General features: G+C 39.6%; 1 protein-coding gene across 16 annotated transcripts in view; it reads right to left on the reverse strand.

The window, feature by feature from the left end:
* Fggy (FGGY carbohydrate kinase domain containing) overlaps positions 1–20,253 on the reverse strand; it is a 363,434-nt gene that overhangs the window by 109,196 nt on the left and 233,985 nt on the right. For all 16 annotated transcript variants that reach the window (XR_013110578.1, XM_034503690.2, XM_034503689.2 and 13 more), the window contains 2 exons: positions 18,103–18,210; positions 4,983–5,044 (listed from right to left, as the gene is read on the reverse strand). Coding sequence is in view for 15 of the 16 variants with exons in the window: in XM_034503690.2 (XP_034359581.1) it covers positions 4,983–5,044; positions 18,103–18,210 (170 nt within the window). In the remaining variant the exon portion in view is untranslated. The remainder of the gene's footprint in view (positions 1–4,982; positions 5,045–18,102; positions 18,211–20,253) is intronic.

A 20,253-nucleotide genomic window follows, 5' to 3' on the forward strand; every position in this document is an offset into this window, starting at 1 on the left:
CAGCAACAACAACAACAAAAACTATACCACCACCAGTACTGCCACCATCACCACCACCACCACCGCCACCACCGTCACCACCACCACTGCCACCACTGCCACCAGGAAATTACGGGAAGAAGCAACTATACTGTCCATCTCCAGTTCCTCTTCTAAGGCATCTGCTCTTCCTATTTTGATGACACACATTTTATATCACTTCACCCTGTCTTCATCATTTGTTCTCTTCCTTAAGCCCCCAGAATACTCTATTGTTTTTACTTTTCTAATCCTTCTCCAGCTCAATCTCCTTTTCTGCCAGTCCCTTAGATGTATTAGTTCTTCTGCTAACCTGTTTTCTGTACCTTCTTACTCTATTTACTCATTTGCAACACTGCTTTGCGTTTATTCCTCCAGTTATCATCTAGTGCTGATATGGTCCAAATACATATTCTCAGCTCCCTCACCCACGCCAATCATCACTGCAGAGTCACCTTTGCTATAATCTCAAAGCCCTTTCTGAGCCTAGGACCCTGTTTTTGCTCATATTGCCATAGCTATCTGTACTGTACACAGCCTCTGACTCCCTTGCTGCCTTCTTCAGTGCTGCATTGTGTGAGGACAGCTGGAACGATTTTAGTATTCTCAAGAAGGTTTTAACAGTATCTAGATGTGTCGCACCAGCATGTTGCACCAGCATTAACAGTGAACTTGAAGAAATTGATTATGGGCTTGAGGAATAAATGTAATAAAAAAAAAAAAAACTGAATTGTCCTAAATGAAATACCAAAAATTCCAGAAAAAGCTGAGAGCCTTCCTTCCACCAGCAGGGGCCTTCACAGTGTTTCCTTTGTCTGCCAAGCTTCCTGCTGCACAAGACCTTGAGACTTGCTGGTCTTCCCATTTAGAAGAGCCCCTCTCAAGTATCATGGCTTTTTTCTGTCCATTCCTTTAAAGCCCTACTGCAAGGCCAACATCTCCTATTGTCCCAATAGCCTTTGCTTTACATTTCCTAAGTTACCACATTTTTTCATCCAGAATTTATCAATTTCAGACTATATATATATATATATATATATATATATGCATTTGTTATACTATATGTAAATGCACACATTCATATATATATATATATATATATATATATATATATATATATAATTTATAAAGCAAGGTTTTGATTCTTCTCTCATCTATCATAAATGTTCACAATATATGTTATACCCGACAGTTTTAACCTTGGCTCAGGTGTCAACCTTGATATATCAGGCCAATATAATATACTGAAAGATCTGCTATCACCAGGACTTGATGATGTCTGAGACATTTTGAGTTTAGCTTCTATAGGAATCCAGACAAAGAGAAGAAGAGCTGAAGCTGCGGTCAATGGTAAGCAGTCTTTGTCCAGGAGATGAGACACCTGGGTATCTGGCTCCACATTAAGAAAGATGGTTGCCAGGTACATGTATGAGCACATCCAGTTTGTTTACTTAATTTATAAGCCCTCAAGACATTTCTAATCAGAGATGGGGACTAAAAGGATTATGGTAGATCAAGAGGATCAGTTTATTTTATATTTGTTTATGTATACTTGTTCCTAGAATTTCAAACAGGATTTGCTGAAGCTAAGCTATGAGGGGAGGTGATCTGTTTTAGTGTCTTCAAAAGGTCCCAAGTCACAGCAAGGAGGCCCATGGATTTTCCTCCTTTGTGGAAAGACAACTTTATTTTAAGAGAATTCTGTGTATTTTATTGTAAGACCTGAAATATGAGGGTATTATACCAAATGGATCCGATATGATAAGATGAAAGCAATAGGAAGGTAGAAAAGAACTAATTTTATTCACTAAATATGCATGAGAGTCATCAAAATACAGCAAGGGATGAAGTCAAGAGCATAGTTGGGATTTCTTTGAAATAGATGGCAAAGTAGTAAAAGACTGCTAGAGAATTAGCGTTGATGAATACTAATGCTGCTGGAATTAAAAAAACAAAACAAACAAACAAACAAAAAAACATAGCCCATGTTGGAATGCTAGGAACAAGCATGACAAAGGGAGACCGAGGGATCTCTGATGCCACATGCTGCAGAGAATGTGAGAAGTGAGTCTGTAAAGTGCCTTGTGCTTTTACCTAAGCACAAGTCACAGAAAAACATCAGCAACATCAAGCCTTTCATGGAGTTGAATGTGGCAGTGTTCAAACAAGAATAGGTAAAGGAGGAGAAGAAAATGACTAAATGAAGACCAAGGGTATAGGAAAAGTGTTGAAGAAATTTAGCTTTAACAAGGGATGAACAGGGAAGTGGTGACACAAGGTTTTCAGGCTTGAAGTCCAGGTCTGACTCTAGGCTGAATTCTAGCAATTACTGCTTCTAGAATACTCACTGATGTTCATTCTGGCTTTGAGTTTGCAAGCTAATCACATTTCCCCCCTTTTCCAATTACAGCATAAACTGAAATGGGGGTCTTTCTATAGAAGAATGTTCTAGAAGCTATGCTTTATTACAAGATCTAATTATTCTGTGTTTCTATTGAGCATTAAATATTAACATATTGCTACCCCTGAGGTATGCATCAATATTACAACACCTGTAAGTAAATTAAGCAGGTCAGTACTGTTGTGGTGTTATGAGATCATGGAGTCATGGAAAGACATCTGTGGCAGAATTGGCATAGGAGTCAATATTTCTAATCCCAGGCCCACTGTTATTGCAATTGCACACTCCTATCATGAGAAAGTAGGCAGGCTACTGAAGACTGGCATCTGGGAATGACAGCCACTGACCTTCTGTCTCTTTTCATCAGTGAGTAAAAGGGCTAGTTATCATTGTCAAAATTCAGTTTAAAAAACGCTTGCTGCTAGGAGGTGGTGGCTCACACCTTTAATCCCAGCACTTGGGAGGCGGAGGCAGGTAAGTTTTTCTGAGTTTGAGGCCAGCCTTGTCTACAGAGTGAGTTCCAGGACAGCCAAAGCTGTTACACAGAGAAACCCTGTCTCAAACAAAACAAAACAAAACAAAACAAACAAAAACAAAGAAACAACAAAGCCCTTGTTGTGTATATCAACTCCCTAAAGTCAAAATAAATTCTCAAAATCTGAGGCTAATAACCCAATCTTATTCCACAATAATGCACACCATAATTGGCATCTGAATCCAGATATGAACTCCAAATTTTGTGGGTTTTTTTTTTTTTTTTGAGGGGGCAGTTGACTATTTAAATCCTTTAATAATGGGATGAAATTTATGACCTCTAGTCATAGAAAGTCATGCACAACTATATCATCAACCTGGTACACAATCCCAAAAGCTCACTGCTGATTTGAAGCTTGGAATACTCGTTCCAGGTTATACTATGTCAAAGCTGTTGTGGATTGGTTCTAATACTATCTGTGATAATTCAGCTCCGTTAATCACACAGGAACCTGCACACCTGCACTGAGCGTTCCTGCTCCCAGTTGGCTCTGATTGGGAAATAAAGCTACTGGCAGCAGCCAATAGCTGGGAAGGGAGACAGAGGTGGGACTTTTAGGATTCCTGAGCAAGAAACTCAGGTGAGAGAGAAAGATAATACCAGCCATGTTGGGGAAACAAGAAGATCAGGTTAGAGAGCTGCAGAAGACAGAGTAACAATCATGTAAGAGCCGGAGAAGTAACCCTAGGAGGGCTGCCTGGCAGGGTCCAGGGCAGCAAAGATGAAATATAGATTAAGTATTAACTCAGGAATATTGGAGGGCAGTGTGTGTTAGCCATGTGGAGTTAGGGAGTGGCCTTGCCACTGCGCTGTTAAGGCATATTAAAAATAAGGCTATGTATGTATCTTTCATTCATAATGCGCGGCTGTAGAGGAGGCATGTGTACCCACCAGGGAGTTTAGAGCAGATTAATATACTACTGCTTCACTAAGCCAATGAAAGTGCCAGTTTCTGAGAGTCCACAGTGTAAGCCTTCTCAGTAGTCATGCCATTACCATGACTCCTAGGGGAAGGCTTGGCAACACATCTCCTTTTCTATACCCTGGGAGTACACTATTCTAGTGCAACAGGTATTGCATTCTAGTATTAAAGATGAACTATTCCTTAGTGATACAGAAGGAATAGTTTTACTTTTTATATTTCATTTTGTCCATTCTATCACAAATACACATCCTGTTGTCTATCTATCTCTCATCTATCAATCATCTATCTACCATGTATACCATGTATCTATCAACTGTCTATCATCTATCATATATATATATATATATATATGATATATAACCTTTATATCTAATCAGCCATCTATCTACTATCTTTCTATTGATCTATCTATCTATCTATCTATCTATCTATCTATCTATCTATCTATCTAACATTCTTTCTTCTAAGCATGTCATGGGGCTGTGAGTGCCCCCCATGGTTCTGTGAGAAAGAGTGATACAGAAACATTTATTCAGGGGTGTTCTCTTTTCCCTCCTGTTCCCAGTCCCATTTTTTACCATCCGTTTCCTATCCACAGTCTATGAGTAGCCAATCTTGTTCATTTTCTAACTTAATTTACCTATAGTCCTTTTGCACAATGAGTTGGCACACATTGATTTTCTTGTACCCCCCTCCCTGCACTCAGTTTGACTTGCTATGTCTCAGAAGCCACTGCACGTTACTTACTTCTCTTACTCTCACAGATGAAGTAGGAGATTGGGTAACCTGTGAACACAGCTACAAAGGAGCAAAGCTGGGGCATACAACCAAGAATTTATTACTTCAAAACTCTAGACACGGTCATCTCCATCAGGGTTGCTCATCCATGCAATCTGTGTGTGGGAGTAGTTTCTCTGATTTTTCTTAGATCATTCTAAAACAAACTTAACAAATGTATTTTCAAAACCATCTGGGTGATTATCTTAAGTACTGCCAAACATTTGCATTGTTCATAAGCTCAGAAAATCATACAACTTCTGAAAATGAATGCCACTCATACATCCACATAGAAAACCCACGGAGGAAACAGTTGGAGAAGTTACCTGGCTGTGGCCTTGGCTTGTAGTTCAGGAAAGGCAGGGTGGCCCTGCACCACATGGTCTATCTAAATAACACAAAAAAGGTGAGTCAAGTTTATAATGTCTTTATCCTGAAGGTACATACACATATATACCACAAATACAACACAACACAACACACACACACACACACACACACACACACACACACGTATGCTTTGTTCAACTCTTCATCTGTAGAGAATCTAAGTGCAAAACAACAACAACAAAAATACATAAATAGGAATATATCAGTTCTTTTAGAAATGTAGTGTTTCTAGTGCAGGAGCCTTGGAATTATACAAAATTTAGAAGGAAGAGTAGCAGCAGATGGGACTTTTAATGCTAAGCTGGTAATAGTAGTTAGACACTGCCCTAGAAAACAGATTGAGAAAGGATGGATCTGTTAAGTGGGCAAAGGGTCTTGTTTGTGGAAAGAACTAACTGTCTCTGGGTTACTTCGTTTCTCCCTCCTAATCCAGGCTGCCACACCTAGAACAAACTGAACCTTCCTAATGTAGTCTTTGAGACAGGGAGAGAGTAAGAGAATGATGACCAAGTCCCAGCTAAGCAGAGATGAGGTGCAAAGAGACCCCCCACCCCAAACCAAAAAGTTGTTACAGGGGAAAGCAGGGAATCTCTGCTAGGACAGGAATGTCTGAACTGTACAGATCTTATCTGAGCTACTATGTCTAGGATTTAATTCCTAATCCCCCTGGTGGCTCTAAACAAAACATGTAATATGCCTGGGAACATCAATGCTCCTCACACTTTTCTGTGCCTGCTCACTGATCTGTATACTTCTGAATGTTTATTTCAGTCTTCCAAAGTCTAAAACAACCATTTGGAAGGAATTATTTTCATTTAATCTTGAACAGACTGTTTTGGCCCCATGGAAATTGAGTGTTTTTCTTAAGAACCAGGGCTGTGAACAAAGGAAGCAACATTTTTGGAGACACAGAGGTCAGGTTCTAGTTCCTTGCCATCTTTGTGTTTTTGAAAGAATCACTAAGCAGCTCTGCACCCCAATATTCTCTTTTATAACCATCTTTGTTTTAAACAGCATTCCAAGGAAGAAAAGTGTGAGTGCTGTGATAACAGTAACATCATATCACATAACATCTATAACTCATTTTCCTCCATCAACACTAGCCTAAGAATTACACACTCATTATTTCATTGACTGCTTACAGAGCTCCGAGGAAGATGGGGATCTCCTTTAAGTAGATGAGAAAACTGGGGCTTACAGACTGAAATTAGAAAACTAACTTGTCTTGGACTCAAACTGTGGTCTCTAACATCTAAAGTTCTATTAAGTAACTGCTATGCTGTACGGCCTAATAAACTTGTAGGTTTTAATGGAAGTTAGTGAATTCTATCAGAAGCAATTTTATGGAAATTCTTCAAAATATCAAAGCCATTGGTCATTTATTTTAAAGTGCAGTTTTGCAGTATATATTCCCTCTAGGTCCAACTTCGGGTAACTGTTAAGGCGTATCCTACATATCTATCATAGAACATTGTTTCTTCTAAGCATATCATGGGGCTGTGAGCGCTCCCCATGGTTCTGTGAGAGAGTGATATAGAAACATTTATCCAGAGGTTAAATTTCCCAGTCCCATTTTTTACCATCCATTTCCTATCCGCACTCTATGAGTAGCCAATCTTGCTAGTTTTCTAACAGGCTAACAGGCAAATGTAAAGATAAGGCAAATCTTTACATTTGATGCTAATTTTATGGAAAGCACATTAGGAGTCACAGAGTAAATGTTTAAATGAACTTCCAGTAAGACATGGCGGTTCTTTTATGAATGCAGCTACTTAGTGTTTATTGAATGCTAAATATAGGAGGAAATGTGCTTAGATTATGAGGACAGTGAAATATATACACAAAAGTACATTAGCATAAAGGGGGAACCAGTCTTTTGGTAATTATTAAAGAGGCATGAAGATGGAAAGACATACGGATGTAAAAAGAAAGGCAATTGGGTAACGCACACAGCACATAAACACACACACACACACACACACACACACACACACATACATATATATATATTTCTTTAAAATATATTTCAGATTTTATCCCCTCACCCCATTCCCCCAACCACCCAGGAACCCCCTATCCCATCCCCCCTCCTGCCTCCACAAGGGTGTGCCCCCACCTACCCCCCCACCCTCAAATTCCTCCCTGCTCAGTGTTCAGCCTTCATGGGACCAGGGATCTCCTCTCCCACTCATGCCCGACAAGGCCATCCTCCCCTAAGTATACAGCTGAAGTCATGGGTGCCTCCCTTTGTGCTCTCAGGCTGGTGATTTAGATCCTGGGGAGCTCTGGTTGGCTGGCACTGTTGCTCTCCTCTTGGGGCCACCAACTCTTTCAGCTCCTTCAGTCCTCTAACTTCTTCTTCTTTTTTTTTTCTCTCTTTTTTTCTTTCTTTTTATTAGATATTTTATTTACACTTCAGATGGCATCCCCTTTCCCCATTCCCCCCACCCCCCTTAGGAAACCCCTATCCCATGCCCCCTTTTTCTTTTTGCATTTATACATTTTTTTTAAAAATAATGTTAATCATAGGCTTTATAAGTTTGGAATTGTTCATTCAGAGGTGTAACCCACTGACCAACCTAGATATAACAACTATCTTTGACTGGTGGAGATACATGAATATCTGCCTCCCTGTCTTCCCCCCTTTCTCTCTTTCATCACCTAGCTTCTCTTCTCTTTCTTCTTCTCCTCTTCTTACTCCTTTTCTTCCTCTCAGTACTCTTCCTACCTTAGCTCCTCCTACACATCACCCTTCCTTTTAAAATGAAACTTTTCTCTCAAAATACAATTAGAACATAATTATGACAGTTTGTACCAGTGAGGTACAAGATAGTCCTAATACCCAGTCCGTCCTTTTGTTGACTAACCAGCTCCTCTGTCATCTATTCTAACTAAAACATGTAGTTCTGAACCTGGCTTTAGGATGAATGTCAGCTGACGACCATCCACTCAAATCTTTTCTCTTAAGCTATATGTTTTCAACCCCATCAGAAATCCAGAATGACTGAGTTAACTATAATTGTGGGAAGCACAAATCATAGTTTCTAAAACTTAGCCAATTTATAGAGACCTCTGAACACCTGGACACTCACTCTACTTCAAAACGTTGGAGCATCTTTTCTTCTGCCTTCTGGCCCAGGATCATCTGACAGACCTTAGTGCTGCAGAATTATTAAGGGCTGATTACTCTGTCTAGGCAGATATAATCAGTCGACTATTCTGCAAGTGTGTCCTTTTCTGGACAGTAATTTGTCTGTAGAAGGAAAGTGGCAATTCTTGCCTAGTGGCTGTCTCACCACAACTGGAGTAACTCCAAGGATGCTCAATTTCTTAGAGTTCAATATAGGAAGCTGTCCGGAGCAGACAGGTCTCTAATGAAAATGAACATTAATACTGAAATGTTTGTCATGTCAATTCTAAGGATTTCTGATGTTTTGAAAACCAGCTATCCATGTAAGGTAATCTGGACTGTTGCCTGTTAACTCCACTCAGCTATTTCTAAATAAAACATAGAGAACACCCTTATAATAAACTCCAAGCCATGAATTTGCTTTAGTTCCTTAACTCACAGGCTGACCATCTCAAATCAGTTAAAAAAGTTAAAGAAGGACTGGGTCTAAGCTTTGTATTCCTATGGGAACCCTTGATCAGACATAAACACTTCTAAAGCAAGCCCGGGATGAATGAGCCACAGGGTTGAGAGCATACGTACATATAGTTCTATGTATTTCCCCTGTGTATTGCTTACCACTGCTTTATTTTTCAGTCTGTTTGTTCTAGGCACACTTGGCTACTGGGTAAGTATATGTTAAATTAGTGGGAAATGGCCTAAATTTGGATTAATAAGGATGGCAGGGAAGGACAACAGCCTTGAAAACATTTCACCGAGGAACATATTTGGAAACAAAATAGAAAAAAGGTAACCTATGCGTCAGTTTACTGAGCACTCACTCCAACAGCCCAGAAGAGTTTGTTCACGGGGTCAGCTTTACAATGTACGCTATATTCTCTATGCACTTAGCACACATAGATACAGATAGCACACATAGAGCATGTTTGACAAGCAGTTGCCCCCCCACAGTTTATCCCTGGGTCTTATTTCTGCTGCCATCTCCTTAGGTTTCTGCTCTAAATGAAATAGCTGATGAATGTTAGAATGCTATGGCCTGTTGGGATGGGGAGGAAGCCAAGGATAGAGTGGACAAATAGACTGAGGTCTTCTTCCAGTTGGTTTCCAGATGTAGTTAAGACAGAAAAGTCATCTTACATTAGATACTCTGGTGTTAGTCCCTTATATATTTAGAGTCTGGGGAAATGGCTGTGTTATATACAGTGTAATGCACAGATCATAACTGGCCAGCACATGGTGGCATCTGGTCTCATAGACAGACTTTACTTGGTATGTATTATGCTTTGAAAAAATATTTTTAAATGGGAGTATTCCCTTAAAGTCCACATTTGGCTTAGAAATGACATGTGAAACACTAGAATCCTCCCTCTGCCCCCTGGTGAGAGTCAGCGAATTCATAGGAATAACAACTCCACACTTAGCTCTGCCACCCTTCTTCCTCCAATACCAATAGCAGACATCAGAACCTATCAATTCATATAACCATAGATCTCATAACTTATATCAAGACTCTCTTCCCTGTGCCCACCTTTGCCAAGGGGGTGAGTCTAAAATGGATTTCAGAGTATAGTTGGGGCAAACAAATGTCCCTGTGAAATCAGAACTATTCCTTTGTCTCTAAGATAAGCCTAATCATTGATACTACCTTCTGGCCCAGGAGGCATTTGAGTTTTGACATTTGATATGGCAGAGAGGAACCATGAAAGGCACGGAATGCTAAGACCGGACTTCCAGATTGTCTTAAAGCCTGCTCCTGAAGAAAAAAAAAAGTCCCCATTTCTTATTCTCTCTAGAAAACATTTACCCTACTAACATGACAAATAGGCTAACTGGCACAATCACAAAGGGAAGGCATTCCTTGAAACATCAGCATTGTTAACAAAGAATTCACAGGCAAGGACAACACACTGAAAATGGAGACCTGGCATCTTTGGGTCTCGGTTCATTTAGTCAAGATAAAATTGTCTTATTTCATTCCTACTAAACCCAGTTCTTACTATTACTTCTCAGGCTATCTATGTCATTTTCTTGTGGGAAAAGTAAAGTCATCATTAGACTCAGAGGTTGGTTTATCATTTTCACAACTGTTCTCTTGTAATTTGTAGTATTAATCTACATCATTAGTTTTTACATTTCCAATACACTTTGTGGTACTGAAGAATGAACCCAAGGCCTTTTCCCTGCACTGAGCTACCTACCAAGCCTTTGTTTTTGTTTATATTTTTTGAACTAGAGTCTCATTATGTAATCCATGCCGGACTTAATCTCATGAACTTCCTGCTCTCCCTTCTCAAGCACTGTGATTATAAACATGTATGACCAAGCCAGAAATATTTTTCTTTTTCAAATTTGCTTTAGCTTTTTTACTTCTCTTGTCTTTTTATCCAGAAGAGGAAAACAAAAACAAAAGCAACCTTGGCTTTACCCCGACCCAAAACTCTCATGAAAATATGAACACAGGGGGCAGAAGACAATGACAGAGGGAAAATCAATTTTCTCCAGTGATGGGTTAGCTAATTATAATTGATCAGACCTAAACACATGTATATTCAAGCAATACTAATTGCTAATTGAGTTGAATAGTGTGTGTGTGTGTGTGTATGTATGTATGTGTGTGTGTGTGACAATAATAGTTATAAAAGAATAAATGAATAAATCACTAATTTCGTTGGGAGGCAGGAAGGGGAAGACTTGGGGTGGAGGGGGAATGGGAGGGGGAATGATATAAATAGTTCATTCATTCATGCAATTCTAAAGAGAGGGAATGAATGAACACCTGCTGCTGAGAGGAACTGTGGATTCCACAGAAGAGTCCTTGGAAAAGTATAAACATCACTGAAAGATAATGCTAACCATGCTCTGTTTTTTTTTCCACAAATTTCATATTAGATTTACATAGAACAATTTTCACTTATAAGTGAATAAATTCTGATTTAATTCAAAAGAAATTCTTTTATCAGCAAGCTGGAGCTTTATGTATTTTTAGCTGTTAATTGGTTCATTTATTTGTGAACCTAACATCTGATATATGGTTATTTTGTGTTGTTTGTCATTTTAAAAGCAGAATACAAAGAAATAAAAGTAATTTTTTATAAAGAGAGGCATTATGTCAAAATTCAAATATAGTCTATAGTGCTTATAGTTTCTACAGATTCTATCTATGTTAACTGAGCATGCCTGGCATAGTGAATAAACACAGGGCTTCAGTACATCCAAGATAGATGAAATTTCTTTTTCAGTAAAATTATCTCTATAGAGAGATATAGTCATTATAGGCTCTCACTCTTGGGAAACCTGCTGGCCATGCTGGCCAGGGAATCAAGCAGGTCATCTTCACTCTCCTTCCCATGTTCCAACTCCAATTTCCCAATCTTATCCCAGTATGTTGAAGACCACTGCTGTGGCCTCTGCTTTCACTCTGCCCTTATTGCTAGGGTTCTACAAAGACCTTCTTCTTAGCCTTCCTCCTTTGTCCCATTCCTTTGTCTCTGGCAGGTCTCAACACCCAAAGGCACTCTGTCCCTGGATTCCCAATGACCTGGAAATCAGGTAGGCAATCTTTTTGTCTTCCATTTCCAATTCCTCAGTCTCATTTCCAGTCCTGTAGCAGAACACCTGTAATGGGCTGTCTTCCCTCTCTTCCTCCAATTCCTGGTGACTCCACAGATATTCATGATAGACCCATGCTTTCCTCCCTCACATAGGCCCTCTCACTCAGTAGCCTCCCCTCCCCCTATATCACAACCCTATTCCTTCCTGTCAGATCCCTACCTAGGAACTCCTTACTTGGACCCTAGGTAGTGATCTCTGTCAGGAACTCTGAAGCAGGGGCCCTCTACTAGGTAACCTATATCTAGCATACTCTCTTGAGATCCAGCAGGGCAACTGAAACCAAAGAATAAAACCTATCCAACTAGATAGACATCAATGACTAGAATTATAATCATCTCAAATCTATATACCTAGTTATTAGCATAAAAACAGAGTTGTGGACAACCAAGACAATATGTCACAACTAAAGCCCGGCAACCCTAATATGTAGGCCCTGAGAAATAAAATATGGCTGAAGGAACAGGAACTTCAAAATAGCTATTGTAATATGTTCAAGGACCTTAAAGAGGATATAAATAAGTCCACTAATGAAATCTGTGGAAACAAAGACAGACAGTGGGGAAAAAAATAAAAAAATGAGTTCAAGACAAAAGTTTCCACTTTTACAGAATCGGAAAAGAAATTCCAAACTGAGGTAAAACTGGAAATGAAAATGTTAAAAAACAAAACAAAACAAAAACAAAAACAAAACAACAACAACAACAACAACAACAACAACAAAACCAAAGAAACCAACAAACCCCTGGAACAAAAAACACCCAGGAAATATGGAACATGATGAAAAGACCAAATCGAAGAATAATAGGAATAGAGGAAGGAGAAGAAAGCCAGGTCAAACGCAAATAAATATTTTCAGTAAAAGCATAGAAAAAAAATTTCTATAACCTAAAACAGGAGATGCCTGGTAAACACCAAATAGAATGGACAAGAAAAGAATGTCCCTTCAGCAAGTAATAATCAAAACAGTAAACATACAGAACAAAGAAAGAATATTAAAGCTTCAAGGGGAAAAGACTAAGAAACATATAAAGGCAGACAGACCTATTAGAATAACACTTGATATTTCCATGGAGATTCTAAAAGACAGCGGGGCCTGGACAGATGTTCAACAAACTATAAGAGACTATAGATGACAATGCAGACTAGTATATCAGCAAAACTATTGATTGCAATTTATTTAGAAAATAAGATATTTTATGATAAAATAAAACAGTATCTATCTACCAATTCGGCTCTACAGAAGAAGCTAGAATAAAAACTTCAACCTAAGGAGGTAAAAACAAGTAAGCAAACTCAAAAAAACACAAGTAATAAATAATCCCAGACCAGAAAATCAAAAGAAAGGGGAAAACCACACCAGCCTTCCCAATTCCATGAGGGATCTAAACCCTCCAAGTGAAACCAGGACAAGTCAGGCAATATTCTAACAAGTCTGCCCTTATTGGTCTTTTTCCCTTGCAGCTTTTAATATTTTGTTCTGTTCTATGTTTAGTGTTTTGAATATTAATTGCTGAGGGGACTTTCTTTTCTGGCTCAATCTATTTGGACTGACAGAATAGACAGAAAAGCAAACCATACTTTTTATACAACTGGTCTATGTCCCATAGACCAGAGCAGAGGCAAAAGGGCATTGGCAACAGGAGAGATAGAACCCCTTATGATTTACTGATGGGTTAGATAGAGTGAGAAAGGAAAAATTAGAAGTCATGAATTAATCCTAATTTTTTGGTTTTAAAAATGACAAATCATAGTAGCTCCTTAGTGACAGAAACACAAAAAGTTTCAGCTCTGAAAGGGTCACAGCTACTGCAGTCAGACGGGCAGTGAGTCCTGACCTCTTCTGTTCACCACCCTACACCTAATCCATTTTCTCCAATGACAGCACTACTGTTCTAAACCTTGACCTGTACTCTTTAGGTCTATTTCACATCTAATCCATCAAGCACTTCTTCTGAGTTTATGAGAACACAGCCTAAATCTGACGAGTGCTCACTGCCAGCTCTGTCATCTCAGCGGACGGCCTGCAGTAGCTCTCTGGCCAGTGCCTCCATCCTCCCTGTCCTATCATCAATGTAAAACAGAGCAGGCCAGAATGACCCTTACAATCAGTCACAGCATTTCACAGCCTGCTCTTCTCAATGGGCTCTCTATTTCACTTTGGATAATAGTAAGAATCCTTGCAGTGGCCAAAGATACAACTTCCTACTTCTCCACTCACGTGCCCCTCTTGCTGTTTCTATACTAAGCTAAGCAAGCAACACTCTCAGTGCACATATGGCTCCCTTGGCCTTGTATATTCTTCACCGGGACTCCAAATAACTAACTGCCTTTCCTTTCTCATTCTTTGTTCAAATATCACTTGATCACCTTATTTAAAACTGTAAAAACTCTGGGCTGGTGAGATAGCTCATCATGTAAAGACACTTGTTGACAAGTTTGACAACCCGAATTAAATCCTTGAAACCCACATGGTGGAAGGAGAGAACCTCCAGAATTTCCCCTTTGATTTCAACATGTGCACTTTGGCACACATGACCAATCTCCATGTGCATGTGCGTATCTGAGCACACATATGCCTGGGCACACACACACACACACACACACACACACACACACACACACACCAATATAATGAAAGTAAAATGAAATAAAATTGTAAACTGCTCACCTGAACTCACAGTGTAACTTCTACTAACAACAACAAAAAAAAAACTATAACATAAAATGAAATGTGTTTATTTGTTTGCATTATCTATCTCCTTGTGTTATGAACCTTGAGAAAGGTTCATATTGGGCAGAAATAGCTGTTTGAGTCACTGTTATTTCCCAGGAAGATCAATACCATGAATATAGAAGCATGCAATAAACTCATCCTAAAGAGTTTAGCCTTAATTCAAACTCACTGGTTGGACCGGTGGTGGAAAAACTACTTTACCTGTGGTGTGAATGAGGGATGAGAAAGGAAAGATGGAGCGTTGAGGAGCCAATTAGGTGACTGTGCAGGAGGAGCTAAGATCATTGTTTTTATAGAGTTGGTCTGTAAAAGTCATCACACTGCACCATGTGAAATGCTGTGGACATGCCTGCATCTATCATAGATTTAAAGGTGTGTGTGTGTGTGTGTGTGTGTGTGCCAGCACATAACTCACAGTTTGCAAAACCTGCCAACTGTATTTGCTTCAAGCTACTTGGATAGGATGCTACCATAACTGACAGTAATTGTTTCTCAAAGGACTCTACAAGAGAAGACTATATTCAGAAATGAACTCATCAAGAGTGAGGGTCAGTTGTGGCAAAATCTGGCAGCAAATTAGCTCAGATTTGTGACTTTCCACTTAAATGTAACTGTTGGTGTTTGGTCAAGTTGTCTCACTGTTCTTTAATAGTAAAACTGAAATAACAAGAAAGGTATACATATACTGTGAAGACCCGAGAAAATGTCAAATCTTAATGAACTTAATCACATCTTAATGGGCCAAGCACATTGGCATATAACAGGTCCTTAGTAAATCTGAGGTCTCATCTTTCCAGGAGGCTCCAGGTATATTACCAATGATTTAATGTGCTATCATAAATTATAGTTATTAGGTCTGTGCCCAGCTTTCTTATTTGATGATAGACTACTGGGGTGACCTCATTCTTGCCTGGCCTAGTGTGACAGGGCCTTGCAGTCCCTTCACGTGAGTGAATGAATGATCCTCCTCTTGGTCCAACTGTTTCAGAAAGCCAATGCCATTTCAGGGCAGCTCAACAACTGCTCTGTTCCACCAATACAATTCAACTCCAATTAAGACAGAGAAAAGCAGTTAGAGGGTAAATGGACAGCCCCATTGACTGTTTGGAGTGATATGTTGTGCAAAAAGCCTATGCAAAGAACAAGTTCCTGTGCAGCTATTGTAATGAATAGGCAAGCTCAGACCAAAGCTTCCTGGGTACTTACTTGGTGGTTCAACTAAACTCAGTCACACCTGGGAAATTAGTGTGTGCCTTTCAAATAAGAAACAAATATTAGTGAAATTAAATGCATAAAATCAGCAGGTAATGAGCCTAACTGTTAATTAATTAGCTTTAATTGTCAATAATTTCATGTATGTATATAAAGTATCTGGTTCCTCTCTTATGTCCCTCTGACTCCTCTCAACCTTTTTACTTAGTTGACCAAGGGTCATCTGTGTCACCACTGGGTTGGAACTATTCCTTGGAGCTTGATGACATCACTAGTAGATACATAACTAAAGGCAATAGCTCTCTCTCTCTCTCTCTCTCTCTCTCTCTCTCTCTCTCTCTCTCTCTCTCTCAATTATCTTGTAATAGACAGTTCAGCAGTGAGGGGCAGGGCACTTCCTCCATCTATGGCTGGCTGCTGATGGGCCCATCTGTGTGCAGACAACCACAGTTGTTGAGAGTTTATGATTGTTGATAGCCCAGAAGGAAACCTTCGACAGCCCTTCTTCCTATATTCTGACTTACATTCTTCCCACTTTGTCTTTTTCTCAATGTTCTCTGTGCCCAAAACAGGATCTAAAACCCTTTGTTTAGGGTGGAGCACTCAACTGTAACTTATTCTTAGTACTTCGTATTGCCGTAAGTCTTTGCATCCACTGTGGTAAAGTGGGTCTAATTCTTCATCAAATCAAACTGCAAGGAGTTGCAGACCCAGAAGAGATCCAGTGCTCTTAACCACTGAACAATCTCTTCAGCTCCACAGACTACAACACTTTTAAGTTGGACTGGTTTTTTTTTTTAAATTATGATATTAACTTGAGATCTTGAGGATAAGAAAAGAAAGATTATTTTTTAACAGTGATAATGTTTATCAAGTTGAGAAAAAATGGATTGTGCTAGTTTTTATTGTCAGCTTGATAAAACCTAGTATTATTTGAATACTTGCCTTGATTGGATTCACCTGTGGCCATGTCTGTGAGACTGTCTTGATTGATTGATGGCTAGTGTGGGAGGGGCCAGCCCACTGTGGGCATCAGCCTCCTTATGCAGGTAGGGCTGGGCTGTCTAAGAAAGCTAAGAATAGTATCTGAAAATACAGATGGTGCAGGCCAAAAAGCACGACTCCTCTATGGTCTTTGCTTCAGTTCCTGACCTTGGCTTCCTGCCTTGAGTTCCTGCCTGACTTCCTTTACCCACACACTGTTACCTGGAAGTAGAAGTGGAAGTAGGAATTAATAATTGGTTTTGATCACAGTGTTTAAAAATCGCAACAGAAAGGATGATAGCTTTCATTGTAAGCCTTTTTTTTTTTTTTTTTTTTTTTTTTTTTTTTTTTTTTTTTTAAAGAACCATTCATGCCACACAGAATTTGGGTTTAATGGCACTTATCCTCAAATCTGCATTCATGTTTCACTTTCACATCTTCTCCTGTGAACTCCCTCCCTGGCTCCCCACTTGTCTCCTTTGGCTCAACACAAATAAATTCTCTCTACTAAGACTTTCTTAGCCTACCAGAGTGCCTATTAACAAGACTCATCCTTCTTTTGTGGATCTTCTGTCTTCCCTCTTAAACAATTGCAACAACTCAACACATTTCTATTAAGCACCAACTATGGATGAACAACCAGGCTACATATAGACAGACTCATTGTATCCCTCTTGCTTTAAGGAACTGATAGTGTTTTAGAACAACAGACTAGAAAGCTTGTTATAATAACTATCACAATGGCTGGAATACTCTGCATCTTGCTCTCACACATACACATAAGCACATACAGACACATCTACTTCATCATACTCCAGGTGATTTTCATCTTAACTCACATGTAATGTCTTCGGAGAGGCTTTCCTTAAACTTAGACTAAATTAGCTAGAGCTACATCGTAAATAACAAGTAAATAATCAAGATAGTAATTCTAAAGGAGGGTGGAAGAAAATCATGCACAAAGGGATAGAGGAATGGAACTATATGAGTCACTGGGAACTTGTGTGTTGGGACAGTCCTTTGAAGTGACAGGTATATGTGTGGGCTAGAGGAGACAGTCCATGAAGCATATGAGTGCCCAGAAATTTTTCTGGATACGTTTGCTGAATCGTCCCTAAGAACCATGGAATAAGTGGCAGCTGATAATACTGCCATTTCAAAAAGGAGAAGAGGGAATGATCAGGTGAGAAAAGCAGTTTCCTCCTGCAGCCCGAGCCACACCCCTCCATTTGCCTCACACACATTGCACACCCAAGGTACTAAGGATTAGGCTCTGGGATGACTTGACTTCTGAGTTGCCAATAGTCCAGCAACTGAGTGAATGGGTGATGTACTAAGATGATATGGCAACATTCACAACCCTATGAAGAAAATGTCAACTTACCAATTTTCCAGTCACACTCTGACCACCTTCATTCAACCAGAAGCCAGGGACCATGGCTGAGAAATAAGGTCCCCAGACACCTGGTACAAAGACTGGATCTTTGCTGATCTGAAACAAACAAACAAACAAAAAAGACAATGTATGTGAAAAAATTGGCCCCCAAGGAGAGAGAGAGAGACTTTTATTCTCCTACCACTGATGTTGTTACCACCAGAGAATTCTGCTTCATATGAAGTATTTTTTTGTGGTGGGGAAGTCACCGTCTCCTAAGGAAGAGCATGGCTCTATGTGTGGACCCCTTGTTGATCAGTTCATCCAGATGTCAAGAAAAAAGTGGTCATTTTCAATAGGAGCTGACCCAGCTCTTCCATGCTAGCTTCATCTCTGTGGCAGGAATTACTGCTCTCCATGCTCACTCTTCCAACATCTATACAAGCAGACAGTTTAGATATACTCAATAAGGTCAGCTACCCATAACTAAGAAGCCAAAATCTAAGATGTACTGCTTCCACCAAATAATATAGTCAAAACATAACACAAGATGAAAATTTTTATCCTTGTCAGCCTGAGTTTTATGAAATGTAAAAGGCTAACTCTTCATCCTTGACAACATGATTCTTTGAGATCAAGCTAGCTCTAGGCAATCAATTTAAAAGATCACATTCTGGTTTTTAAAAAGTTAATGTCCAGCCAGTAAGGAAAAGGCCAAGGTGTTTGACCCTTTGGCATTATGAACTGTGCTGCAACTACTCAAGGAAAGCTTCGGTTAGGTTGAAGACTTGCTGATTACAACAGGATTTTTTTTTTCATGGCAATAAACTTTCCCCTTCATTTGTCATATTTCGCTTTTCACTGTGGAGAGGTGGAGCAATGGATTTCTTAGAGAAAGTTTAGCTTGAAAAGAGTATCAGGAGTTCACTAGATGATGGGAAACAGGCTACCACAAACAAAGCCCCATGGGTGAGAGGTGCTTTCAAGTTCAAGATTCTGCAGTGCTTTTGTAGCGGGCTCTTATGGTCCTTTAGTGAAATGGAAGTGTGTACATGAGGAGCCAGGGCAGGAGGAGCACCTACAATGGCACGTATCTTTCTTCTACCTAACAAAAATGGCTGCTGAAGGCCAGTGCATGGCTACGACAGCATTCCTGAGAGCAAAGAGAAGGGGGTCAGGTACTCTACCAGGTCTCCAAGAAGGGGGTTTACTCATTTATTTATCCAACAAGTAGTTATTCAGCTTGGAACTAAGCTAAGCTTTTGAGATAGACAAGAAAACCGAGCAGTAGTAATTTCTGGCCTCATTAACTTCACCTTCTATCCTTAGCAGGGAGAGAGACCTATAATCACCCCAATGCAAACTATTCTGGCTCACTTCTCACTTGACTGCTCATTCTTCAAATCAGTAAGTCTTCTGACCTCCAAATGTAAAGGAAGCAAAGAAAGTCAAAGAGAAGAAAGGCTAAGAAACTATATAATACTATAAACTTTGAATTCAGACAAGTAAGGGGACCACTATGAAAAAAAAAAAAGAGGTAATTTTAGTGTGGAAGAGATAAGTTTATAAAAAAAAGTGGGGGGAGTTAAATTTACATGGTTATAATCACTCACATTATTTCTCCAGATGTTTCCTGAGTTCTATTGAGGCCCAGATGTGGAACAGGTACTGAAGAAAAATGGCTTTTTGTCTGTTTGTTTGTTTTTTAAAGAGCAGAATCCACATTTTCATGAATTATGACATTTCAAGTAGGAGAAAGCCAACGTCTCTGCTCACTCAGGTAAGGAGAAGAATTAAATGTTTCTAGAGCTAATATTCCTGGGTCATAAAATCTCCAGTCTGTACAATGCTCCATTGGAAGAGTTGTTTATCTTAAAACAAGCAATAATCAAATTCTCAGGCAAGTGTGTGATTGCAAAGCGATGAAGGAATGAAGAAAGCTGAAAGGAATTCCAAGAGTGCCAAAGTGAGGGACTTAACCTAGTCTAGGGTCAGGAAAAGCTCTCAGAGAAGGCTCCATGTGAATCAAGAGACAAGCCACCTGGTATTCACTCAGGTGGGCGTGTCTGTGTGCTATCTCTGAGATGGGAATACTCAGGTGGGTGTGTCTGTGTGCTATCTCTGAGATGGGAACACTCAGGTGGGTGTGTCTATGTGCTA

This window comes from Arvicanthis niloticus, chromosome 5 (assembly GCF_011762505.2).
Source record: "Arvicanthis niloticus isolate mArvNil1 chromosome 5, mArvNil1.pat.X, whole genome shotgun sequence".
In the NCBI taxonomy this organism is placed as follows: domain Eukaryota; kingdom Metazoa; phylum Chordata; class Mammalia; order Rodentia; family Muridae; genus Arvicanthis; species Arvicanthis niloticus.